General features: G+C 46.5%; 1 protein-coding gene across 1 annotated transcript; it reads left to right on the forward strand.

Moving 5' to 3' along the window:
• The first annotated feature begins 18,244 nt into the window (after positions 1-18,244).
• Positions 18,245-27,535, forward strand: FGF23 (fibroblast growth factor 23). Its single transcript, XM_011996289.1, has 3 exons — positions 18,245-18,594; positions 24,609-24,712; positions 26,400-27,535. The coding sequence occupies exons 1-3, from the start codon at positions 18,384-18,386 to the stop codon at positions 26,838-26,840; spliced, it is 756 nt and encodes a 251-aa protein (XP_011851679.1). The 5' UTR covers positions 18,245-18,383; the 3' UTR covers positions 26,841-27,535.
• Positions 27,536-27,986: the final 451 nt, after the last annotated feature.

Consider the following 27,986-nt stretch of genomic DNA (forward strand, 5'->3'; position numbering starts at 1 on the left):
ATTATGTAAGTGGGATTATAGGTGTGAGCCACTGTGCCCAGCCTAAACACATATTAAGTGAATATATATGTTGAAGTTGTATCACAGAACAAAGACAACAAACAGCAGCATATACCAACTGGTTTTTATTTTCTAAGTCGAATCTTCTGATTTTGCCAAACCTGTCAGGCTATAAGGTACATGGGCCAGGCGTGGTGGCTCATGCCTGTAATCCCAGCACTTTGGGAGGTCAAGGCAGGTGGACCACTTGAGCCCAGGAGTTCTAGACCAAGCTGGCCAACTGGCGAAACCCCATCTCTACTAAAAATACAAAAATTAGCTGGGTGTGGTGGCGCACACCTGTGATCCCAGCTGCTCAGGAGGCTGAGGTGGGAGGACCATCTGAGTCTGGGGAGGGAGATGGAAGCTGCAGTGAGCCATGATAGCACCATCCTGGGCAACAGTAAAAACTTGTCTCAAAAAAAAAAAAAAAGTTACATGGACATTTAAGGAGGAAATCATTTTTAAATTCAAAATGTAGTTCCTAGCTTTCCGTTTCCCTGATTGAAAAGACAGTCATGCATTATCCTATAAACCCTCCTGAAACTGACCCAATGATTAGAAAAATGGAAGTAAATAAATGAAGCAATACTTCTCCAAAAAATTTCTTTTGGTGATCTGATGATTACAGCATTTTTCTTTCGAGTTTTTCAACTAATTATCTTGGAACGTCACTCTATGTCCCTTCCTATCATTGTCTATTCCAGACTTCAAAAGTGTGTCCGTACTCTGTATTTTAATTTTCTCTTTCCTCATTCTGTCCTTACCCTACACCATCTGGCCTCCAATCCTACTCCATTAGAACAGCTCATTGCAAAATCATAAACAAAAAAATTATCTGGTCCTTTAGCTCTGCCTCCTGTGTGCCGCATCTGACACGGTTTCTTATGCCCTCTTTCCGGAAATCTTGCTTCCTCTGGCTTCCCTAACACCCTACCCTCCTGTTTTCCTTTCCCCATTCCTTATAATTAAGGACACATTCTGAGCTCTAAAGAGAGCTTAAGACTTCTTAGCTCCACCTCCAGGGAATGGAGGCGATATGAGTCAATCGAAAAATGGGCTTCTTCCTTTTAGAGGGATACACTGGGGTCCTGCTACTCTCAGCTGGAGCTTTTCAGTAGGAGGGATAAGTGAACTTTACATGGAAGCAGCAGTGGGTGAATCTCGCCGTGCCCTCTTCTCAGCCACTAAGATCTCTTTTATTCCTTCCCTATCTCCTTAGAAGTCTAGCCCACTGTGATGGGGCTGGAAGGAGGGTAGAGGGAGAAGAGGCTACATTAGCTCTGCTCAAGCCTTTAGGAAAGAAGCCTTCAATCTTTCATTTATTTAAATACATGTATTCATCTCCTCCTTTGGCAATTGGAAAGGTAAAACCCCAAGGGGAGGAGTAGAAGCTTGGAGGAAAGAGATTGAGAAGAAACTGCCTTCTGTCTGTCTTTAGTCAACATTCCAAATTAGTTGTGAGACCCTTAGCATTCACACGCTACCCAGCAGAGCTCACCAGGCTAGAAGTTCTGCTCATGACAAAGGCAGCACACTCGCCGGTGACATCTACTGTACATCTTCTAGCCTTCAGGAATCCACGGCAACCAACGTTAATCCAGGAATCAGGCACTCGGGTTTCTCAGCCAAAACTCTCTGAGCAACAATTCTTGGTCTCCTTTGTCAGTGCCTCTTCCTCCATCCTCTTCTTAAATGTTGCTATTTCTCATCCTGGGTCCTCCTTTGTTAGTCCATGTGCTCTCCCTGGATTATCTCTTTTTAAGATCTCTTTGACTATCACCTCTATGCAAACAACTCATTCTCCCATTTCTCTACTACCAGGCCTGATCTCTACCCCAGAGCCACACATCTCTTAATGAACTTCAAGTCCAACCAAGCTGAACCCTTCATCCCTTCTTCCAGCCCTTCACCTTTCTAGTATTTTGCAGCCTCCTGGAGGCACTCGACTCTGAGACCAGGGCTCACACTTCACTCCTCCCTCTCTGCTTCTCCAACCCCAAATACAATCAATCATTTATTCCCATGACTTCTTCTTTCTGAAGATCTTGGATAATCCTTTTATTCCAGCCTCAAATGACCCCGCTTTAGTTCAACCTGTTACCATCTTTCATCTAAAATATTTCAGAAATTTTCTAATTGGTCTCCCTGCATATAGTCATGTTCATTCATTGAACATGACTTTGAATTCATTCACCACACGGCTACCACAGTGATCATCTGAAACACAGGTCTAATCATGTTAGTTCCCTGCTCAAAATTTCCAGCGTGTCCTCATAGGCTAAAGGTTACAATCTAAATCCCTTCACATGTCACATAAGTTCACGTGTAATCCAACTCTGTTCACCTTTCCCCCAATTTCCCAATTTCCCAATACTCCATGCCTCCTTTTTCTTTCTTTCTTTTTTTTTTTTTTTGAGATGGAGTCTTGTTCTGTCGCCCAGGCTGGAGTGCAGTGGCCGGATCTCAGCTCACTGCAAGCTCCGCCTCCCAGGTTCACACCATTCTCCTGCCTCAGCCTCCCAAGTAGCTGGGACTACAGGCACCCGCCACCTCACCCGGCTAATTTTTGTATTTTTAGTATAGACAGGGTTTCACCATGTTGGCCAGGCTGGTCTCAAACTTCTGACCTCAGGTGATCCACCTGCCTCGGCCTCCCAGAGTGCTGGGATTACAGGCGTGAGCCACTGCGCCCGGCCTCCATGCCTCCTTTTACACTGTGTTTATATTGAAATTGTTACAGATGTACCAAGATGTCACATTCTTTCATGACTCTGTGCCTTTTCACATATGATCTCTCCTTTTTTACTCTCCCCTCTATCATACCTTGCTCGTTTGGGCAACTCTTAGTCCTTCAAACCTCAGCTCGGCTATTAGTCCCTCTGTGAAGCCCAACTTCACTTCCCCTGGCCATTTACAGGCTCTTCCTGCTGAGCTCCCGGAACCCTTGGAACACCTGCTCCTTCACAGCACACATCACACTTAGAGTAATTATCTCTTTAGCAGGTGCTTTTCCCCATTATACTGGAAGCTCCCTGAAGGCAAGAACAGTGTCTTTTTTTCATCCATGTGTCTCTGAATCCAGCACAGCATCTTGTATATGCTAGGCACCCAGTGTAGATTCATTGAATAATTGGATAAATCTTCAGTTCACCTTACCTTGAAAGACCTTTATGGTGGGGCGGGGGAATAGAAATATGAATATGCACTTTTTAGGGATGGTTGGGTTCTTTGAGGAAATATAAGGAATGGAAGGAAATACTGGGTACCTATGAGGGGCCAGATACGTTGCATATGAGGTAGTTGTTATATCCCCATTTTATAGACATGTTAACTAAGCTCAGAGACATCATGTAGCTTGTCCAAGATGACAGCCAGTAAGAGGACTGGAACCTTCAAATATATCACACCTCAAGTTGGAGTTCCCACATTAAGTGACACATCAGATGAATCCTGTTACACCCCCAATGTCACCTTCAGGATCCCCCAGCCATAATGCACAGGAAACTGGAGACCTGGGCACAGTGCATTGGCTATGAGACCTTGGGTCAGTCGATAACCCTTTTTAGGTGTCCATGACCTCACCTAGAAAAACGAAGGCAATAGGACTAGGCTTACTTCCCTCAGATTGCTGTGGCGAGGTTCAAGCAAGATCATGTGACTTTGCTTAGAAAGACACCAAGGGAGGGTGAAAGGTGCCTGGATGATTCTCATAAAGTTATGGCAAATAAGTGAATGAATTTCTCAAAAATATGAGAATACACTCAGGGGAAAAGAGTATGTCATTCTCAATGCCTCTGTACAGGGAGCATTGGGTGATGAGTTGGATGGGGTTCTTGGATTTGGGTGAAGCTGGTGGGGGAAGGCTTCCTTAATAGGTTGGCTCAGTTCCTTGAACTTGGAAGGAAGGGAGACCCATGTTCTGAGGGAGAGAATAAAAAAGATGGAAGAGACTGTGGCACCATTAAGGCAAACCTCAGCACTGGTGGAGAACATGGCAACTTGAAAGAAAGTTAAATAAAACAGATTTATTGGCCAGGCATGGTGGTTCACGCCTGTAATCCCAGCACTTTGGGAGGCTGAGGCAGGTGGATCATGAAGTCAGGAGATCGAGACCATCCTGGCCAACATGGTGAAACCCCGTCTGTACTAGAAAAATACAAAAATTAGCTGGGTGCAGTGGTGTGTACCTGTAGTCCCAGCTCCTCGGGAGGCTGAGGCAGGAGAATTGCTTGAACTTGGGAGGCAGAGGTTGCAGTGAGCCGAGATCGTGCTACTCCACTCCAGCCTGGTGACAGGGCGAGACTCCATCTCAAAAAAAAAAAAAAAGAAAAAGAAAAAAAACACAGATCTATCTTTCTTTCTGGAGCGGGGAATCTGAAATGTGAAATCGCTGAAGATAAAGAATAATCTGCCTTGAACTGCACAGCCCTGTGCGGTTTACAGAGCAGCGCCAACCCTGTGCACGTTTGTCCTCCCAACCAGGAAAGAGGCTAGGTGGGAGCCAGGGCCTCGGGTGACAGGTGGGGGACTTAGGGACACTGAGTGAGCTTCCTCTACCACATCACAACACTGGCCAAGTGGCATGGCTGAGAATGAACCCAGGCTTTGTTTTTGGTTTTTGTTTTAATTGCAAGGTCAGTGTTCTTTCCAGCACGTCCAACTAAGGGAAGAATTTATTCCTTCATTTGGTGAAAACGTATGAAGCCCCTAAAATGTGCCAGGTATCTGAAATCAGTCTGAAATAGCAGTAATTCTCTTGGCCACCTGTGAGGAATCCTGCTAGGAGGCGAGAGGCTTGGTGGAATGACCTGAAGTTGTGATAGGAGGGTGGGGTTTAGAAAAGGGACAATAACAACAGCAACAGCAACAACACAACAAGAAACATTTACCACATACCCAGCAGGGCTCACATGTGGGCACTTCATGTGAGATGAAACATTATAAGTGTCATATTATTGAATCCTGTCAACAATATAATGAGGCAGGTACTATTACTCCCTTTGCCACAGATGAGGAAACTGAGGCTCAGAGAAGCAAGTTGAGTCGACAAAGATGGTACACCTGGTACAGGGCATGGTTTGGCTTCTGAGGCAGATTGTCTAACCCAGGGCCTGCATTCAACCACAGGGCTGTTCACCGTCTGCTCTACTAAAGACAAATAAACGATTCTTGCCAGGGAAAGGGCTGCTGAGGGTCGGAGACCTGCTAGAGGTGTGAGGAGGCTGAGGTCTAGCCTCTCCCATAGACACCCACCTCCTCCTGACCACGCGGCAGGAGCATCCTGTCTGTCCCCCACCCCCACTTCTCAGCAACCCTGACCTCCAGCAGGCTGAGGGGATGCTGCCTCCGGAAGCCCCCACATCCTGCATTCTGCTGAACCCACAATGTGTCAGGCCGCCCGTCCCAGCTGCAGCACACAGACGGCCGGAGCTGACAGGCTGGGGCTGAAAGACCGGCCCCTCGGCTAGAAATAGCCCTCCGAGAAGTGTGTGGTGGCTACGTGTCCACAGGGAAGGGAGGAGGCAGGGCAGGGGAGCCAAGGAGTCCCAGGATCCCGAGATAACACCAGTCCGGATGTGCAGAGTCCCAAACGTGGTGGGCTGGCCTAGGTCACCGGCTCCAACGAGGTGAGTGGGAACCAGGATGTCTGCTCCCCGACGTGGGCTGCGTGACAAGCCCCAGGCATCCTGAGAGGGTGGGCTGGGTCCTCTAGGGCAGCCTTTGAACACCGATCAGATTGGACAGCCTGTGTGGACTCACACACACACACACACACACACACACACACACACACACGGCTCCTCTGCAGTCCCAAGTTTCCATTGTTCCTTCCTCGGGCAGAATCCCAGCCTTGGAAGCATGACTGCCTTCCCTCTGGTTTGGGATCAAGGAATTGAGTGGCTTCACAGGAGGAGACAGCAGCCTGGCTGAGCACTGCAGGCAGAGGAACCAAAGGCTCTAACCATTGCTCCTTCGTCCTCCACCTAGAAAAGAAATATCAAATCTCGCCCTGAATAGAACTTGTTCCCCATGTACCAAGTTCCCCTCCCTCCCCTAGTCCCTGCCCTTAGCCCGTCATGTGCCCATCCTGGTGGCTTCAGTCCTGAAAATATGTCCTTGAAAACAGGGACATTCATAGAAGAGGGCTGTGGTGTCATTGACAAAGATTTGAACTCAAAGTAAGAAAACCTGGATTTGACCCCCAGTTCTGCCTCATACTCAATGTGTACTCTTAGGCAAGTCACAGATTGTTCCTCAGTTTCTTCAAATGAAAGATGAGGATTCTTCATATCTCACGGGGTTTGGGGAAGATAGAATAAGAGAATGCCTGTGAGAACACTCTGTAAAAAGTGTACAGTTAGGAAAGTTATTTGCAAATGTAAGGGATGTCAATACACGCGACTTAGGGCATAGGATCGAGTCCCGGCTTCAATTACAGGTCATCTTGGGCTTGTCACTTAAACATGTTATGTTATGATACTGCCCCAGCCTGCGTCATGTAGCCCAGAGTGGGTCTGCAAAAGCACTTTGTCATTGTGGTTGTTATTATACCTGTAGCTAGTGTGTGGACCTTGGTTCAACAGCTTTCCAATCTTTTCACATCATGGCCCACATAGAAAATGAGAATGTTTTGGCCAGGCACGGTGGCTCACGCCTGTAATCCCAGCACTTTGGGAGGCCGACGTGGGTGGATCACGAGGTCAGGAGATCGAGACCATCCTGGCTAACACGGTGAAACCCCGTCTCTACTAAAAATACAAAAAATTAGCTGGGAGTGGTGGTGGGCGCCTGTAGTCCCACTACTTGGGAGGCTGAACCAGGAGAATGGCGTGAACCCGGGAGGCGGAGCTTGTAGTGAGCCGAGATCCAGCCACTGAACTCCAGCCTGGGCGACACAGCGAGACTCCATCTCAAAAAAAAAAAAAAAGAGAGTATTTTTAGGGCACAGAGGCCACTCCTGACTCCAGAGGCAATCCATCAGCCCAGATTCCAGCAACTGCAGGCTCAGAGCGTCACTGTCTGTATGCCTCTCTTACCCCCATGGCAGCTTCCAGAGCATATAGTTCAGGAAGCTCTACCTTAGAATCAGAAATAATAGTAATTCCCTCCTACCCCCAGAAAAAGTGAGATTAGTTTGAGGATAGTGGAGGTCTCTAGAGACTGTAGGAATGCCTCAACCAAGACACAAATTCTTAGACATCTGTAAAGAAGGCCGTATATATATTTTTAACTCTAGAAGCTTGATTTCTGGGTCTGGAAATGATAATGCTGAGGCAATAGTTAGTGCAGCCGTGACGGAAGGTTGAGGCACACAGGTTTCGGAGCTGGATCTGCCTGAAGGAACACCTCTGCTAGTTGAATCTCTGTATTCAACAAAGGCCAGAAACGAGACCCACAGAGGGGAGGGTGAAGACGGCTTCCAAGACTCCTGGCTCAACTCTTGCCACTCCATGATGTGAGTTCGTATGGGAAAGATCAGGGCTGGAGACAAAACAATTGTGCAAGAAATGATTCCGAAACCTTCCCTGTAGGCGCTAAAAGGAGTTCATACCCCTGAGATGAGGGCCATGAAGTTATGGGAAGTCAAGCTCCACTGCTCCCTGGGCAGTGCTAGGACTAAGGAGGCCAGGAGGGGTCTGTGTGCAAAGGACTCCTCCAGTGCCAAAGTGTGGCTTCCATCATCTCCACAGCACGCATATTCCAGGTGGCACAGACGGGGGTGAGATGCCTGTGTGGGGCAGACGAAAAGTCACCTGCTAGTCCTGAGGCAGCCTCAGAGCCCAGGTGGCTGATTCCCTTCCGGTGAGTATGTTCAAATGAATTACCGTAGTGAGGGCTGTTGGAAGGGCCTCTGTGCTCAGGGTCAGAAACCTGATTCTAATTCTAAGCTCTGCCCTCAACTTGGCCTTGTAACCTTGGGCAAATCGCTCTGGAGACCTCAGTTTTCATCTTGTATTAGGTCACTACACAAGTTGCAGTTTTTGCCATTACTTTATTTATTTATTTATTTATTTATTTATTTATTTTTGAGACAGAGTGTTGCTCTGTCGCCCAGGCGGGATTGCAGTGGCCTGATGTCAACTCACTGCAACCTCTTCCTCCCAGGTTCAAGCAATTCTCGTGCCTCAGCCTTCTGAGTCCCTGGGGCTACAGGCACATGCCAACACGCCTGGCTAATTTTTGTATTTTTTGTAGAGACAGGGTTTTGCCATGTTGGCCAGGTTGGTCTCGAACACCTAACCTCAAGTGATCTACCCGCCTCGGCCGCCCAAAGTGCTGGGATGACAGGTGTCAGACACTGCACCCTTTTAATTAATTAATTTTATTTAATTAAAAGTAATGGAAAAATTAAGAATAATTAATTAAAAGTAACGGCAAAAACCGCAATTACTTTTGCACCAACCTCATAAAAACAGGCGAGGATGATGATCCCCAGGGTTCCCAATGTCCAACTCTTAGATTCTGTTTTCATGGCTCATACAAAGAGGAGGGTGGGGAGAAGAGACTCCTGGGTCACTCCGGTTTGGGGGCATTGGTAGGAAAGGAAGGAGAAGAAACAGAGGGAGGAGATACTAGTCTCCCAAGTTAAGAAAACGGGTGGGGTTCTGATTCAAAAAGCCCCAAAGAGGAGACCTGGAGGGGCCCTGGGTGGGGACATTGAGGCTGGGACTCTTGGTTCCTCCAGTAAGTATCATAAATGCCCTAGTCTGGCCAGCCAAAGGGAGCCTTGGCTTCACAATGACTTGTAGGAATAACAGCTTGGGAGAAGTGCCTGTCCAAGTACAGTATTTCTATGAGACAACCATTATAAACATATTTCGAAAAGTTAAAAAGCACCATTCTAATATAAAGTGAAAATACATTTTTCTTGGAGGGTGAAGAGTGATGGAGAGAAAGAAAAGAGAGTTAAGGAGACTCCTGCAAGTAAGAATATTTGTAGGGTTTCGGGAGGGAGGAAACAAATGCACAAATCTTCCACTGAGAAACCTTCCTTCAAAACTGTCCCCCTCTTCCCTGGCTTAGCTCTAAGCAGAACAGTCACAACCCTGTTCTTATCACCCAAAGTGAACCTTTTGTAAAATCACTCACACAGGCTTGGCCTCCCCCACCCGTGGGACACATGTCTTATCTCCACAAGCTGTAGCAGTGGAGGCCAGGAGAAGGTTTCCAGGAAAAAGCGTGTGTTGGCGGAAAAGAGGAGGGGGTGAGGGGGTGAGGGGTTGAGAGGGAAGGAAAAGGGAGTTGAGGCTGCAGCTACTGATCAATGGCCTGGACTTCAACGGCCTTTGCTCTCCAGTTCTGCTACGACCTTCAGTTTTCTAGGACTCCCCAGCTGAGGGCCCCTGAGGTGCTTTAGCCTGTTTTTCTCCTGGCAAAATGAGCTTCAGGTTATGGGCACCAAAGTTGAGAGAGCAAGACCATGGATTTCATAATATTACAGAAGCCATTTGTATTTCCTTTTGGGAAGCAGGGTGAAGGTTCCATGTATATATTTAGATTTGCTATTGAGGAAATCTGTTGCGCTGTCATAGGTACCTGTAACGTTACATTATAAAAATATATAATCTAATAATATGTATAGATTAAAGGACTATGCCTTCCTTAAGTTTATCCCTAACCCAGTGTGGACATTTTAAGCAAAGCAGAGAGAGAGAAACAAATCTACCAGCAGGGAATGTAACCACTCCCAGTCGCCATGGACCAGGTGGGTAACTCCTGTGTAGATGATCAACTGTAGCTGGAGATAAAGCAAACAGTTTGGGGAAGCTGGACGACGAGACAGCATCTTACCTCCAGACTGCAGCAGCTGAGAGGAGCTTCACCGATGACTTCATCCACATGTCCCCCTCCCCAATTCAAAGATGGGAGAGCAAGTGCAAGAGAGGAGTCACTTGCCTAAGGCTGCATAGACACGTCTAAAAAAAAACAAAAACAAAAAACTGTTTTTGCCATTACTTTTAATTAATTATTTTTAATTTTTCCATTACTTTTAATTAAATAAAATTAATTCATTAAAAGGGGGCGGTGGCACACACCTGTAAACCCAGCATTTTGGGAGGCCGAGGCGGGTGGACCATGTGGTGAAGCTAACCCACGTGAGAGGGATGGGCGAGAAATGTTCTTTTGTCTTGTTTTAAAGGACCGAAAGGTAACTGTGCGCGGTGAAATATATGCTGCTGTGGCACATCTCCCTGATCTGATCCTGGAATGAATAACTCCAGGCAGTGATGAAATGTTGCACACCTACCGAGCAAACACCATTTTGTTCATCTTGCTCGCCATTTTGCTGAATTTTGCTCTCATTTTTTGGATAGACTTTATTTTTCAGAGCAGTTACAGGTTACAGAAAATTTAAGCAGAAGGCGTGAGGTCCCACATATTCCTTCTCCCTACTCTGCACACAATTTCCCCTCTTCACATCTTGCATCAGTGTGGTGCCTTTGTTGTCACTGATGAAACACTACGAAGCATTGTGATTAACTAAAGTCTGCCATTTGCATCAGGGTCTACTCTTTGTGTCGTACAGTTCCACGGGTTTTGACAAATGCATAGTGCCATGTACCCAGAGCATCGTACAGAAGCGTGCCACTGCTCCAAACATCCCTGTGCCCCAGTCCTTGACTTTGTGTGCCCTCCCTGTGCTCAGTTCTCCTATTGTGCAGCTGTCTCAGGCAGTGGACCAAGTGACAACTAACGACCCATGAATGACAGCGTATAGCATATCAGCCATATTCAGCTGCAGCCCCTAACATCTTACAGGGCCATACTTACTGTGCGGGGCACTTGCCAGTGATGCTCTTGCCTGTAATTATGTCATTGGCTGATGTAATTAGCTCCTGGCTGGCTTCTCTCGTCTGCACCTGCCGTTGATTAGCCCTTTGGTTTTTCTGTTTCTGCTGGTTTCCAGCCATTCCCCCCAGCATTTTTTTTCAACTTTTATTTTAGAATCGGGGGTTCGTGTGCAGGTTTGCTACAAGGTCATATTATGTGATGCTGAGGTCTGAGGAATGATTGAACCCGTCACCCAAGTGGTGAGCATAGTACTCAATAGGTAGTTGTCAGGCCTTTCCTCTCTCCTACCCTCCCCCACTAGTAGTCCCCAGTGTCTATTGTTCCCATCGTTATGTCCATGCATCCCCAGTGTTTAGCTCCCACTTATGAGTGAGAACATGTGGCCTTTGGTTTTCTGTTTCTGCATTAGTTTGCTTAGGATAATGGCCTAATGCATGGCCTCATATAACGCAAAATTTTATATTACGCGTTTGAAAATCGAAGCTTATTTTCCAAAGGCTTCGGTAAACTGCACTTCTACACCCATCCTTGTCACCTTGTCATCGGCAGTCATTACCAGCTCTCAGTGGCAATATTTATAAATTAACAAGTGTGCTCTTTACAAGATCACTGAAAGTGTGGAGATTTATTGGCTATCATGGCAGAAATGAAAACTATCCCCAGCTGAACCGTGGAGAAGCACCTCCACATTTTCTGTGGATTCGAACCCCTTTCCAGGCCTTGATGTCCCCCCACTGCTGGAGTTCCAGGCTCCCTTGCCCTCTGGAGAAGGGCTGCCCTGAAGACAAACCCTCCCGTGGGCCTTTATTTTAGAAAGGCTACCATGACAAAAATAAGCTGGAAATTTTGTCTCGGGGAAGAGAAATTGGAACATGTCATTTGGAGGGAAAGAAGGGAACTGGAGATTGATTCTATGGGAGGTATTTGTTCTAGACTAAAAGGGGGTAAGTTCTTGATGTGGCAGAGAACTGTGGTAACCCCAGCCACCAGTGCCATCCCATGCAGGGCCATTATTATATGTATATGTGTGTATGTGTCTGTATATATGTATGCATGTGCATGTATATAATGGGTGTGTATATGTATATACACGTACATGTAAATATAAAGCCCTGTGGCCTGGGGAACAACCACAGAAGCCTCTGGGGCAGAGCTTGGAAGGAAATGAAGCTTTCAGAAGAGCTGACCACTCTCAAATACAATGCAATGGAGTAATTTAAAAGAATGAGGTAAAGATAGGCATACTGACCTGGAAAGGTGGTCAAAATAGACTTCAACAGACAAAGTGGGTTTATATTATATACGGTATGCCCTCAATTTTGTCTTTTAAAAGTGCGTATTTTTCTGGCTACTAGATGCAAAAAATTTTTTAAATTTTAAAATAAAAGTGCATATTTAAGTATATATATACTTAAATATATATAATATGCAGTTTAGTATTAATATATAATGTTAAACATATAGCTATTTAGCAAGACATAAATATAAATATATGCATATTTTATTAAATATTTATTAATATATTATATATTTTATTAACTTGTATTATTAGCAATATATTAATGTATTTTATTATATTAAATATAATGTGTATTTTATATATGTGCCCTAAACCTATAATTTGTCTTTGATAACATTTTACCTCTAGAGGGTACAAACTATACTGGATGTTCACTTTCTACTTATTCATTTCTGCATTGATCTACTTTCTAATAAAAACAGATTTTTAAAAATAATGGGTTTTTTCTCTCTTTTCTTTCAATTCCTACGATATGGAATGTGTGTATCAGGAGCCGGGATCCTTGTGGAAAAGTCATCCCCGACACCCCCCAGACCTGCCCATAGGACTGTTCTGAGCCTCAGAAGAGACAATAGATGTGAGTGTACTTTAAGGGCTGTGAAGTGCTGGACAAATGCAAAGAATATTCTGCCTAGTAAATTGCAAATTCCCTGAAGATCAGGACTGTACCTTTTCATTCTCAGACTTCTCTAAAGATTTTCTACAAGGTAGTAGCCATATAACAGGCTTTCCATAAAAAGTTATGTGTTGATCGAGTGGACGCATTAAAGCAAGAGAGAATCAGATTGGCCATAGGGAAGCACGTTTTCGCTGTCAACATGATGCTGGGATGGCATTTTCAGATGAGACACAGGAATGGCACCTCTCCAGAGAACTTCAAGAAGCCAAAAAAAAAAAATTTTTGTTCTGGATGGCTTAGATATCCATCTCCCTGAACATTGGAGGTCTGGATGACGTGTAATGCTCTGAGAAAGCAAGAGAGCAGGGACACCGTTACTGAGATGGTGGAGACAGATTCAGGAGGAGTGAAGGGACAGGGAGCAGAGGCCCGCCAGGTCCTTCCAGGGTCTCAAAAAGAAAAGAAATCTGCGAGCCACCATGAGACCACTTTCTCTCCTATCTCCCAGCTTTTTGTTTTCCTTGATTCCTCTGACATTTTTTCATCATAGATAAGGACAATGAAGTTGATGTTATTGTTTGAAAATTATTGCCAAGTCTTTACATTGAGTGAATATGATCTGGGTGAGATAATCTTCTTCAGGACCTTCTCAGAGCAGATGCTGATAAAAAGAAGTCAGGAGACGAAGGAAAATAATGAACTTGCAGGAATACAGATTTTTTCTTTTCTTTTCTTTTCCTTTTTTTTTTTTTGACAGGGTCTTATTCTGTCACCCAGGATGGAGTGCAGTGGTGCAATCTCAGCTTACTGCAACCTCTGCCTCCCAGGTTCGAGTAATTCTCCTGCCTCAGCCTCCCGAGCAGCTTGGACTACAGGCATGCACCCATGCTCGCTAATTTTTGCAGAGACAGGGTTTCATCATGTTGCCCAGGCTGGTCTCAAACTCCTGGGCTCAAGCAATCCACCCGCCTCAGTGTCTCAAAGTGTTGGGATTATAGGCGTGAACCACCATTCCCGGCCGGAATACAGATTCTTTTTTATGGTGAGACAGAGATTTACTCTTGTTGCCCCAGGCCGGAGTGCAATGGTGCAATCTGGGCTCACGGCAACCTCCGCCTCCCACGTTCAAGCGATTCTCCTGCCTCAGCCTCCTCAGTAGCTGGGATTACAGGCATGTGCCACCACGCCCAGCTAATTTTGTATTTTTAGTAGAGACAGGGTTTCACCATGTTGGTCAGGCTGATCTCAAACTCCTGACCTCAGGTGATCCACCCGCCTCGGCCTCCCAAAGTGCTGGGATTACAGGCGTGAGCCACTGCGCCCGGCCGGAATACAGATTCTTACAGGCCCTTATCTACACTAAGAGCCTTGATTCTATGAGTGTAAATGCAGGGACTAGACTTGATGCTTCCACACAGCTCCCGGGGCAAATCCTCTTGATGCCAGAGAAGGGCTTCCAGGCCAGGCTGGAGACAACAGGTTCCTCTGCCTGCCATGGGACCAGCCTATCTGCTGTGTTCAGGTAGCTACCTGGGAACCAAGGACAGTGACATCCAAGCAGTACAAACCCAGGGCCTCCTCCCCGGGCTTCCTGCTCACAGCTGGTATCTGTGTTTCTCTTTGGGCTCCTAAGGTCACACTGGTTCCCAGACCCTTGGACCTGAACTGTGACGGAGGAGTGCCCTCTAGGTGCAACGGACAGAAACCGACATCTCCTGGCCTCTCCCTTCTTTTACCCACTAGAGCTTCAGAGGAGACCACGCACTGGGCTCAAGGACAGGATACTTGTCAGCACAGGGTACTGATTTAGCATTCAGTACTAAATTCCCTAGAAAGGCTCATTGACATCTTGACCTGCAGTTAGGCTGGACATCCTAGAAGGGAATGGGAAGTTGAGCCAGCCCCTGAAGAGGGCCTTGGTCTCTGTGTCCTGTTTCCAGTGCTTGATGTGTGGTTGGCGCTCAAAGCCTGTTTATTGGTAAGTACTTTAGTATCAGCCCCGTCTGGTGTGGAGAATAAGAATCTCCCAGGTGGCTTTGAATAAAGTACAGATAACTGGCTTTTGCTCCTGCAGATTCAGTAGGTCTAAGATCAGTCCTGGGGCAATTATGGCTTTAAAGCTCCACAGGTAATTTCAGTGAGCAACCAGATTTGGAAGCCACTGGTAGGGAGTTCAGCTAGGAGCTGGACGTTCTGCCGTCTCCGTGTTCCAATGAGCAAATCCTCAATTCCACTCTCAATGTTTCCCCATCTCAAATGGGCAGAGTTAGTCTGAGATTCTTGTGCCTTCCTTTACTCTCTCCAAGTGGGAAATGCTGCGTCTCCTCCCATCCTCCTTAAAAATAAATCTACTCCTCTGGACTGGACTCTGCCATTAGAGCCACGTGCTAAGCACACAGGGCCTCTTCTTGGAAGACAGCCTTTGGATGTGGGTAAGCGGGCACAGGTGGGTAAGTGGGCACAGGTGGGTAAGTGGGCACAGGTAAGCTGGCACAGGTGGGTAAGCTGGCACAGGGCTCTCTTTCCTCATAAGACAAGCCGAAGTGGCCACGGAGGAGCCCCTTCCTCAGTCCTTCCAGGAGCTAAGGGAATGAATGACCCAACGGCTGTGGACTTATCCCAAGACACCTGCGCTCCCTCTCCACCATGCTTGGCAGGTACTGGGGAAATCCTTTCCCTGCGTATCCTACAAAGCTCCCTCAGTTCTCTCATTCCCTCAAAGCCCTCCTTGACCAAGGCGTCCACCCACCATGACGTGTGTGTGTGTGTGTGTGTGTGTGTGTGTGTGTGTGAGAGAGACACAGCCTCGCCCTGTCATCCAGGCTGGAGTGCAGTGGTGCAATCTCTACTCACTGCAATCTTCACCTCCCAGTTCAAGTGATTCTCCTGCCTCAGCCTCCCAGGTAGCTGAGATTACAGGCGTGCACCAATACACCTAGCTAATTTTTTGTATTCTTAGTAGAGACAGGGTTTCTACTAAACGGGTTTTAGACAGGGCTTCACCACGTTGGCCAGGCTGGTCTTGAACTCCTGACCTCAAGTGATCTGCCCACCTCGGCCTCCCAAAGTGCTGGGATTACAGGCGTGAGCCACCACGCCTGGTCAACCTTTCTTTCTTTGTGAAGGAGCTTGGTAAGAAAGTGCAGGCAGCAAAGCACTCCTCTGTTACTCTCTCGTAAACCCAGGCCTTTACCCGGGGTGAATCTCTAGGGTACATAGTGCTTGTCTCCCCAGGGTTGTTTAGAAGATGAATGACATTAAATGTGTACGTATAAAGTAGGCTTCTTTAGTAATGGCCACAGAATGGTTTATAAATATAGTACCACATCTTCACTAATTTGGTCCTAGTAATGAAGCTCCTCCCACACCATGCCTTGTATTGAACAAAGATGTTCCCCGCTCAGTTACACTGCAAGCCCCTGGAGAAGTTAGTCCTGTTTTGTAGACCTTCGCCCTCCCTTCCATCTCGTACACGGAGAAGGTTCTCAATTGCTGCTGATTGCTTTAGAGTTACTTCCTATCGCTTTACCTTTCACAGCCAGAAGAAGAAATGCAGGGCAAATGTTCCTAAGCGATTTGCATCTCAATTCTCAAAGAAAGCTAGCTCTTTTTTCAATTAGCTAAGATGTGGCAGGATATTTATAATCCATTCTGTGGCCATTAGCAAAGAAGACTGTTTTACATATAAACATGTCATGTCATACTTCCTCCATTCAACCCTGGGGAGACAAGTACCATGTGACCTAGAGATTCATCCTGGGTAAAAGCCTGGGTTTCTAGAGAATGATAGAGGACTGCTTTGCCACCTGCACTTTCTTACCAAGCTCCTGGCTCTCATGGCTTTAGCTCTAGCATGTTGTGTGGGTTTGGACATCTTGAAAAGTGCTTAGGAGGTCTTGGGTCCAGACCTGGATTCAAATCCAACCTCTTCCATATGTTACCTTTCTATCTCTAGGCAAGTTACTTAAACCGTGTGCATCGGTTTCCTGATCTATATAAAGAAAATAACAGCATCTCCTCAAAGAGTTATTCTGAGGATGAAATGGGTGACCACAAGTAAAGCGCTTAGAGCAGTAAGTGGAACAGTAAGCTCTCCATGACTGTTAGTTGTTGCTGTGATTCGTTGGAGTAGCAGCCTGGGGAAGGAGAAAATCCTGTCCTGGCTCTACCATTTATTTGCTTTGTGCCTTTGGACATGGAAAAACTGAGATCTCCATTTCTTCATGTAAAGTATTAAAATCTTGATAATGCATGGTGTGCCCCTCTCACAGAGTGGCAGTGAGGTTCAAATGAGCTAATAGATGTGAAAATGCTTTGTAAACTATAAAAAAAAAAACTGCACAAATGTAGGGTAACAGATGCCATTTCTTTCTGTCTATACCTGTATGCTTGCACTCATTTTGTATTACGGTTACTTATTTTTATCTGCCTCCTGCATTAGATTTGAGCTCCTCGAGATAGGAATCACATCTTGCTGTCTCCTATATCAACTTGTACGTGATGTCTAGCTTGATGCCTGTACATGGCATGTACTCAGTACATGGCAAATTGGAAGAGGAGCAGTCTCCTTGGGTATTTTTTCGGGTGTATGTTGCAGTAGCTTGCTCCCCTTTAGACTGTGCGTGCCAGGACTATTCCCCCCAACATGAGGTGTAGCTTTCCAGAGGGCACACTGTGAACAGCATCTGCAGGCAGGCATCCAGCACCAAGCTGAGCACTCATGTACAGACACTAAATGTGGGGACACCCTGTCCTGAGGCTCGGATTCCCGGTGCTCAGCCAGCAGCCTTTCCAATCCCCATGAGGTCTCTGAACGGGTCTCCTTACTCCTGGAGAGACTATTCATTTAGTTGTCCTCGATAGTCCAAACTAGGGAAATTGAGAAATCGAACCTTGGCATGTTCAGTGACCTCAAGACCTTGCTTCTTTTTCTTCCATTTCAAAATCTTCCCAAAATGGCAACTTTGGTTTTTGTGCCCCTGCTCCCAGCTCCCATCTTTCACGAACTGGGGGTTCTCAGAGGATGCCATCTGCCTGACGGTGTCTTGTATCTCTATATCCTACAAGCTAGCCACCGAATCCTGCTCATAGATTAAGCACTGGATACATACTTGCTGATTGGAATTTAAAGAAAACCAAAATAAGTAAACTCGACGGGAGATTAATTGCCTAGGAGTCGGTTGACTGCTTGACTGAAGCTGGATTTTTTTTGGGAACCGCTGGCTGCCTTCGCATTTCCTGATGGACGTGGGACAGGTCAACAGACAGCCCAGAGCGGCAGATAACTTTTGCCCACGCGTCATTCATTTTTTTGGAGCGTTGGCTTGAAATTGAGGGGGGTGTGTGTGTCTGGAACCGACGTGCCTTCCGTGCGCCTCCGGGGTCTCTGCACTCTCTTTCAATGGGCTGATTACAACACAGAGGATGTGGACAGTGGAGTTTTTCCTGTTTGATGTCACACTGCTACCCTTTAAAAGTCTGATGGCAAAAAGGAGGGAATTCAGTCTAGGATCCTCACACCAACTACTTGCAAGGGAGAAGGAAAAGGCCAGTGAGGCCTGGGCCAGGAGAGTCCCGACAGGAGTGTCAGGTTTCAATCTCAGCACCAGCCACTCAGAGCAGGGCGTGATGTTGGGGGCCCGCCTCAGGCTCTGGGTCTGTGCCTTGTGCAGCGTCTGCAGCATGAGCGTCATCAGAGCCTATCCCAATGCCTCCCCATTGCTCGGCTCCAGCTGGGGTGGCCTGATCCACCTGTACACAGCCACAGCCAGGAACAGCTACCACCTGCAGATCCACAAGAATGGCCACGTGGATGGCGCACCCCATCAGACCATCTACAGTGAGTAGGACTTCAGGCTGGGAAGAAGGGGTGCGCCCCTGTTGTCCATCTACAGGGGGCTTGGGGAGGTTGGGGACTAGACTGGAGGGCTAATCCAACCCTCCAAGCTTTCTGCCCAGGAACCACTTATTGTCTGTGTGTGTGTGTGTGTGTGTGTGTGTGTATTTAAATCTTAGGGGAAGATTCTGTCACTCTCCTAATTAGTATTTGCTGGTTTTTCTAACATGCATACTTTTTGTTTAAACTAAAACCCTTCCCACAGTAGGAGCCATATTCCCTTTGCCCCATCAAAAGATTCAGAAAATGTACTGAAAGAAAAACAAGGAGTCTAAAAGAAAAAGAAGCCAGGCAGATCAACAGACACTAAGGTTCAGCTTCTGGACTTCAGGCTGGGTTAACTAGGCAGGTTGGAAAGAAGATTCCCGGGTCATACCCAGATTGTAATAGATAAATCTGGGGGCTCTTTCCAATTCTGGCCTTATACAAATTCTTGGAAAAATGTATTAAACACAGACTGTCCAGGAACGTTGTCTTGGTGAGAATGGCCAAGTATACAACCCATCCACCCATTCATTTGTCCACGCATCCATCCATCCAACCTTTAAACTTTAACAGGTTTAAAGGCTGTTTCAGATACTCAGGTACCCCGGTACCCAGTACGCATTGGTGATTCTTCTCCGTGGAACTGAGAGGTGTCCAGTCAGTAGCAAGTCAAGCTAGTTAGAAACTCATTGGCAACGTGAGACAACTGGAATGTTTTTAAAGATCAGATTTGTGGAGAATTGGATCACAATCCACAATAATCAATCCATTAGCAATGATTCAAATGAGAACCACTTTGTGCGCACCTATATAAGGGGTAATGTGGTGGGAGCAGGGATATTGAAAAAGACTGGATCTTCTATTTTAAGAAAATATGTGAAAATACCTCTAAGGATACACAAAAATGCAAACTGATCCAATATAGCTCAAATTAAGGGAAAGAAAAATTAGTTAGACAATCTCTAACTAAAGAAAACATAGGAATTATGATTTGCCTTTTATTGTTGTAATAAGTTAATTATTTTTGCTGTGACCTTGCTGTGTGTGAGGCATTTATTCTTCTAGGAACCAAAGGTCCTTAAACCTGGTTGCAAGATATATAACATGCAAAATTAAGTTGCAAGATATATGAATGCGGAATTGAGAGTTTAAACCTCCTCAAGTGCTAGATGCATATTGATAGGAGATAAAAGGAGAGAGAAAAGTTCTCTCCAAATACCAAACAGGTTCCAGAACTCTAGAGGATATAGTAAGACTCAGGAGTCAACATCTTGGAAACCAAGTTTGAGTCTCGTGGCAAAAATTTCAATTAAATCTGGATATACTTGATGAACCCAAAGTGTTGTTCATTTTATTCAATGGATATTTAACAGGATCTACAATGTGCCTGGCATTCTATCAAGCTCTGTGACTGAAAAGTAAGACACAACCCCTCAAGGACCTTGTGGTCTGTCATCCTGCCTTGTCAGTCAGCTCACTACCAGACTTTTAGGAAACGCGACTTTGCGCCTCTCATGGAGTGGCCACTCTAATTCAAGACTCTATGTGATTTAAAATGCAGAATAGTAGATGATGGTAAATTATTTTGATTCTCTTAGATGGAAAGGGCGGCATCCAACTAGAGAGTGTTTACACAACTTGTCTCGAATCCTGGAATCCCATTGCTGAAAAGAACTCCTTAAAGACATTTCCTCCTGAACAAGAATTAGGGTAGAACAGAACAGGCTGGCTACGGTGGGGAGTGAGTGTGAAGAGTTGACCTCCTGGGCTGGCAGTCTGAACTGTAGACCTTTTCCTTGAAAACCCACCTCGTATCAGGCCCCAAGGGATCTGATAAAAGGATTGAGAGGCAGCAAAACAAATGGAACTGACTTCAGATCTTTAAAAACAGAAATACGGTTTTGTTTTCTTAGACACAGGCACTAGCTAAACGTTGCATCTTTAAAGAGTTAAACGCGAATACAGGGAGGGGAACTTAGGGTCAGGGGAGTGGGAGAGAGATCTGCTTTTCCTAGTCTATGTAGATAACTTTTTGTACTGTTCAATCAGTTGTCACTTGTATTATGGGGGGAAAAACGTGCAGGAAAAAAATTACACAATACAATTAAAAGTTACCCAAAAGAGGCCAGGTGTGGTGTGGCTCATGCATATAATCCCAGCACCTCGGGAGGCCACGGCAGGAGAATCACTTGAAGTCAGGGGTTAAAGACCAGCCTGGCCAACATGGGGAAACCCTGTCTCTACTAAAAATACAAAAATTAGCTGGGCGTGGTGGTGCGTGCCTGTAATCCCAGCTACTTGGGAGGCTGAGGCAGGAGAATTGCTTGAACCCAGGAGGCGGAGGTTGCAGTGAGCTGAGATCACACCACTGTGCTCTAGCCTGGGCGACAGAGCGAGACTCCGTCTCAAAAAAAAAAAAAAAAAAAAAGTTACGTAAAAAGAAAGAGGAAAGATTAATGCACGTAGATAAGAATCACAACTAATTAAATGTCTGGTGAAGGATTGTAATGACCTCATCAGTGACTGTTAAGCAATGTTTTTACACTGACGGAAACCTAAAATGTGAGGGGTATTTTTTCCACTCCTAATTATCCATTTCTAGTGAATTCTGGTTCCTCTTATTATTTTGCTGTAAGAAATTCTTAAGAGTTGAGTGCACGACCCATCTTTGGGTCATTGGACTTGACAAAATGAAATTATCTCCTGCCTACCAGATTCTTCAAGCTCCCTTGGGACTCACAAGCGCTGCTGCCAGGTACCCCTCTGATGTCCCTATCACCTGTTTCATGAACAAGGCCATCCTCTGACTCCCCTTTATCCTCATTATATGGAACCAGCAAGACAGAGATGTTTATTGCCCCTGGTAATATCACGTCCTAGATCCTGACATTTTCACTTCCTCCATCTTCCCCACAGGAACTTTCTTTACTTGAAGCTGAGTTCCCGTTGGGCTCCTTACGCCTTCTTCATACATTTTTATTTTGAGGTGCTCAAAGCACTTCACTGCTATCATCTTATTTATCACTTACTGGCCACAAGAGTAGAACGGAGTAGATAATTTCCTACTTGTATAAGCAGAGGTTGAGGCAAAGCGGTCATAGTGAAACTTACTAGCATTTAGGAAGTACTTTCTAAAAGATAAAAACATTATCTCATTATGTCTTCAAGAGGACCAAATGAGGTAAGTAAATGTTTCTGCCATCCTCATTTTATATGTGAAAAAACGAGAGTTAAAGAACTTAAATCACTGGCTGAAGGTCAGACAGGGAGTAAAAGACCTAGAGGACATCTTGACCCCAAATCCCACGCTCTTCCAAGGTCACACGCATGCAGACAGCTCCGTCATTGAAGGCAAAGTCCATTCAGCCTGCTCAGCTCCAACAGGCGGGGCGGGGGGCTCCGGCAGTCAGTGGTTTGTGCCTTCCTTCTGCAAAATTCTCCCGTGAATCTGTGCAGACTGCGGAAAGATGCCTTTCGAAAGCGCAAAGGAAAGAAACCGTGACTCTCACGTTTTCTACACTTTCACATTGACTCACACTGTTTGACGGAAGAGTCTGTGTCCCTCTGTACCAGCTGTTCACAGTTCCTCAGCCACTGCCAGAGGTTTTCTAGGGGGACTGGCTCTGGAGACCGGGACCACATGAGCCATACGCACTGCCCACACTGACCCCAAGCATCAGGCCAGCACGCCTGTCAAGGCCTGGGCCCGGCATAAACAGCAGGTCAGAAGACGCCACGTGATGTCCTCTGTTCGTGCGACACTTTCGAGTCACTTTTACCACCATTATCCCATTTGATCATCACCCTATGAAGTAGGCAGGACAGCTATTGTTCTATTTCACAGCTGAGGAAACTGAGGCTAGAGCAGTAAGTTGCCCAAGGCTGCAAGGTCAGCAAGTGGCACAGTTGGGACCAAAATCCAAGTTCCCCAGTTCTTGGCACCTGGCTCAGTGCCTCTTCCCTGAGCCCTCAGCGGTGCCGTGACTCCTTGTCCTCACTGCCTGCAGCATGTATTTTAGCATTTGATGTTGTCTTCTCAGACTCTTCGTGATTTCTGCTGGAGGCTTGCTACCGCATAGTAGGAAGATGTCTCTGACCTGAGTTTCAATCCTGCCTTAGTTTCCTTATCACTTAATTAGGATATTGCTGCTGCTACTACTACTACTACGGCTACTAATAATAATTAGTACTAACAATGTAACATTTGTTTTGAGAATTTAAAATATGTAAAGTGCTTAGAGTGCAACCACTCAAAGACCATTACTAAATGTAATTTTTTCCCAATTAGACTGAAAAGTCTCCAGAACAAAAATCATTTCTTTCACGTTCCTTATGTTTCTCCAAAGGTTTACCACAAAACTAGCCATACATTTGAGACACATAGGCAGACACCACTGTGGAGGAATTTAAGCATCCTTTGTGCCTGTCATACCCCAGTCCACCTTCTGGAAGCTTCCCTCAAGTTTCTCCTCAGCCAAACTTTCAAACAAATTAACTTCTCTCTTTGGCCCTCTTCCTTTCTCACCTTTCTGGGGCTTGTCTCCACTCTCATTCCCTCTGTTCCATGTCATTCCAATTTCAGCCCCTATCATGATTTCTGCTGAGCTAGTATCGAATTATTGCTGCTTATTTTCCTCAAAGGTCCTTGTATTGAGCCTGCGTGGGATGGCAGAGGAGCTTTGGGCTTTCAATAACCCCTAGGAGGCTCCATCACTTGCTAGGCACAGACATTGGGCATTCACAACCTCTCCAAGCTACAGTTGCAGAAGAGGAATTTGAATCCCTGCATGGGAGTCTAGCTGCCTCCCTGGGGGCTGTGAGGTCAGATGAGATGCAGCTGGAAATTTCTGTGATAGGCAACCGGAAGTGGCCCCAAAGACCTAAAGTAATGATTTTTAACAGAAGATGTCAGGTAATTAAACAACATTTGGGGGAGAAGTCTTGCTGAATTACCACTCATGTTACACTAGTATATGGTCTAATTGTGCCTTTGCCACAAAACAGAAAGCACACTTAAAGCCGTTATCAATTACTTAAGAGGTAGGTCATGTGAATGGCTTTCAGACTCTTGTCGGAGACTAGCTCTTGAGAGGGGACACTGAAAGTCTATGAGGGACTGTACCTGGAGGGGTCACCACCAAGTGAGAAAATGACAACCAACCCAAGAAAAGCCCAAGAAGAAAATTCCATCCATCACTGGTATTGATTCAACATAAACAGTTATACCCTCTGCTCCTAAGTAGCTCACTCTAAGGAAGGCGCTAGATAGGTAAACTCAGTTAAAGCAAGGTAAATGGAATACATGCTGTAATAGAGGCGAAGGCATTGTCCTGAGGAGCTGAGAAGAAAGAACAACTGATTTTGAATGGAAAGATGAGGAAAGGCTTCATAGAGATGGTGACGCCTGAGCCTGGTCTTGAAGAATGAGTGACTTCAATAAGTAGAGAAGGAAGAGGGAGATCAACTCTAACACCGTTCTGTACACATACTGGGTGTTGACTGATTAGTATTAGACGATTACACAGACATCCAGGTGGAGAATCAGACTCTGTGGACAAGCTGGATCCTTGAAAGACATCTCAGCATAGATTTAAAAATCACAAAATAGAAGGCATGGAAGAATGTAACTATCACCACAAACATTCAAAGGCATTAGTAAGGCAAAAGGGAAAATAGGTAGAGAGAGAGAAACATGTGTTCAGCACAGGTAGAAGAATGCCAGGAGCTCAGAGTGCCCCATACAGGCAGCAAGATGAAGCAGGAGGTGAATGACTGTATACGTGCTGGGGGCAAGAGAGAATGTCAGAAGCAATGCTGAATATGTAGAAATGAGGCTGAATTTAGGGGTGTGGAAGTCATCATCACCCTTAAAAGTCAATCCAGGGAGGTTTCATGAAGGTGGGTTTTCAGGAGGTGCTTGAAGGTGGGAACTGGATGCTCAATGAGTCTCCCCTGCCTGGTTTTCTCCATAGGTGCCCTGATGATCAGATCAGAGGATGCTGGCTTTGTGGTGATTATAGGTGTGATGAGCAGAAGATACCTCTGCATGGATTTCAGAGGCAACATTTTTGGATCAGTGAGTTTCTTTTTTGTGTTGGTCACCATATGCAAACAATTAACCTAATTTCTTTGACAGGACATAGACTTTCTAGCTTAACAATTCCATATGCAGTGTACCCTGGTGACCTGTTTCCACTGATGCTTCATGCGGTCCAGGTATTGAATGCTCAGGTTTAATAGCTGGGGTTTGAACTTAGGCACTCTGGCTCCAGATCCCAGGCTCTCAGCCCCTAGTCTGCACTGCCCACTGGAACCCATTTTTGGATCTAGCACAGGCCCTGGTATGTAGTCGCAGGTCCTCGAGTCATGTCAATTCACGTTGTAAAGTGCATTAGAAAAGGGTGAAAAGCCATTGGTGTCTTCTTGGTTCTGGGACTAGCTGTGACTTTAGGTAAATCTCCTCACTTCTCCAAACTTCAGCATTTTCACTTGGAAAAAGTGAAGTGGAATAGACCACGTGACCTGTGAATCTCCCTCCAGTTAAAGATTTTTAATTAATAACCCCTGCCCCAATTATGATCGCTATTCGTTCGGATTGGTAAGCAAAGGATTTCCCAAACTAAAGGCTGTTGGCCTCTCTTCGAGGATTTTGAGATAGTCAAATAGTAGGACTGCTTATCTCAGGATTCTCTTACCACCCCTCTTGCCCACGAGAAACTCCACAAGAACAGAGACTTTCTGTTTTGCTTTCTGCTGCATCCCAGCCCCTACAATAGTGTCTGGCTAGAGTAGGGAAAAAAAAAAAATCAGTTGAACAACTGTTGAAATATAGGTAACTAACTAAACATCTCTTGAACCCATCTAGGCACGTAGACAGTCCTGGTCTGTAAACTGCTTACTTTGTGGAGTTTGAGGATTAAAAGAAATAACATGCAGGCCGAGCGCGGTGGCTCAAGCCTGTAATCCCAGCACTTTGGGAGGCCGAGGCGGGCGGATCACGAGGTCAGGAGATCGAGACCATCCTGGCTAACACGGTGAAACCCCGTCTCTACTAAAAATACAAAAAAAAAAAAAAAAACTAGCCGGGCGAGGTGACGGGCGCCTGTGGTCCCAGCTACTCGGGAAGCTGAGGCAGGAGAATGGCGTGAACCCGGGAGGCGGAGCTTGCAGTGAGCTGAGATCCGGCCACTGCACTCCAGCCTGGGCCACACAGCGAGACTCTGTCTCAAAAAAAAAAAAAAAAAAAAAGAAATAACATGCGAAGGCCTCTGTGGAGCACTCAGTAAAACCCAGTACTAGTGGTAGAGGATTCAAACCCAGCTCATCTGTCAGCAAAGTTCATGTCTCCAGTCCCCTCAGTGCCCTCATTCATGTTTGACCCTACAAACTCCATCCACTCTCCTTTCTCCAGCAAGGAGACAAACCCAAGCCAATTTTCAGCCAGCAGAGACTTGGAATAGGTAGAGGGCGGGAAGGAGGAGGTGGTGCCTACCCCAGGAAAACCACAGGCCAGGCCAGCCCGGGCCTCCAGGCAGTAAGCGCAGGCCCCAGTAGTCTAGTCTCTGAAAGGGGGAACTATAGTCAGGGCTTGAGCATTAATCAGAACCACTTGACCCCAGCAGGGAACAAAGGGGTGAAGGCTCAACACCCTCAGCCCTTCAGGGCTTCAGGCCGGCTGGCACAAGCGTGTGGCCCCAGGAGGAGTGGGGGGTGGGTGGGCCCCCACGGGCCAGCCTTCACGTGGCTCGCTCTTGCCCTTCCAGCACTATTTCAACCCGGAGAACTGCAGGTTCCGACACTGGACGCTGGAGAACGGCTACGACGTCTACCACTCTCCTCAGCATCACTTTCTGGTCAGTCTGGGCCGGGCGAAGAGGGCCTTCCTGCCAGGCATGAACCCACCCCCCTACTCCCAGTTCCTGTCCCGGAGGAACGAGATCCCCCTCATCCACTTCAACACCCCCAGACCACGGCGGCACACCCGGAGCGCCGAGGACGACTCGGAGCGGGACCCCCTGAACGTGCTGAAGCCCCGGGCCCGGATGACCCCGGCCCCGGCCTCCTGCTCACAGGAGCTCCCGAGCGCCGAGGACAACAGCCCGGTGGCCAGCGACCCGTTAGGGGTGGTCAGGGGCGGTCGGGTGAACACGCACGCTGGGGGAACGGGCCCGGAAGGCTGCCGCCCCTTCCCCAAGTTCATCTAGGGTCGCTGGAAGGGCACCCTCTGTAACCCATCCCTCAGCATAGCAGCTCTTCCCAAGGACCAGCTCCCTTGACGTTCGGAGGATGGGAAAGGTGACAGGGGCAATGGATGGAATTTGCTGCTTCTCTGGGGTCCCTGCCACAGGAGGTCCTGTGAGAATCAACCTTTGAGGCCCAAGTCATGGGGTTGCACCACCTTCCTCACTCCACATAGAAGACCTTTCCGAATAGGAAACCCCAACAGGTAAACTAGAAATTTCCCCTTCATGAAGGTAGAGAGAAGGGGTCTCTCCCAACATATTTCTCTTCCCTGTGCCTCTCTTCTTTATCACCTTTAAGCAAACAAACAAACAAACAAAAAAAGCAGTGGGTTCCTGAGCTCAGGACTTTGAAGGTGTGGGGGAAGAGGCGATCCAGAGATCCCAGAAGCTTCCCCACTGCCCTGTGCATTTATGTGACATGCCCCGATCCCACTGGCATTTGAGTGTGCAAACCTTAACAACTGAACGGGGCAAGTTGATGAAAACACTACTTTCAAGCCTTCGTTCTTCCTTGAGCATCTCTGGGGAAGAGCTGTCAAAAGACCGGTGGTAGGCTGGTGAAAACTTGACAAGTAAACTTGATGCTTGCTGGACTGAGGCAGGAATCATAATAGAAAACTCAGCCTCCCTACAGGGTGAGCACCCTGTGTCTCGCTGTCTCGCTCTCTGCAGCCACAGCCAGAGGGCCCAGAACGGCCCCACTCTGTTCCCAAGTGGCTCATGATACAGCCTCACCTTTTGGCCCCATCTCTGGTTTTTGAAAATGTGGTCTAAGGAATAGCTTTTATATTGGTTCATGAAAATCTACCCTGCTAGGATTTGCTTTTCAAAGTGGAAATAAATTCCAACTCTCCTAAGAGGCATTGAATTAAGGCTGTACTTCCAGGTTGAGTAGGAATCCATTCTGAACAAACTACAAAAACGTGACTGAGAAGGGGGCCTTGAGAGACTGGGGCCGCTCTGGGTTAGGTTTTCTGTGGACTGAAAAACCGTGTGCTTTCCTCTAAATGAAGTGGCATCAAGGACTCAGGGGGAAAGAAATCCAATAATCAGGGGATATGTTACAGAAGTTATGAAAAAGCAACCACATGGTCAGGTTCTTGACTG

This window comes from Mandrillus leucophaeus, unplaced genomic scaffold, assembly GCF_000951045.1.
Source record: "Mandrillus leucophaeus isolate KB7577 unplaced genomic scaffold, Mleu.le_1.0 Scaffold508, whole genome shotgun sequence".
Taxonomy (NCBI): domain Eukaryota; kingdom Metazoa; phylum Chordata; class Mammalia; order Primates; family Cercopithecidae; genus Mandrillus; species Mandrillus leucophaeus.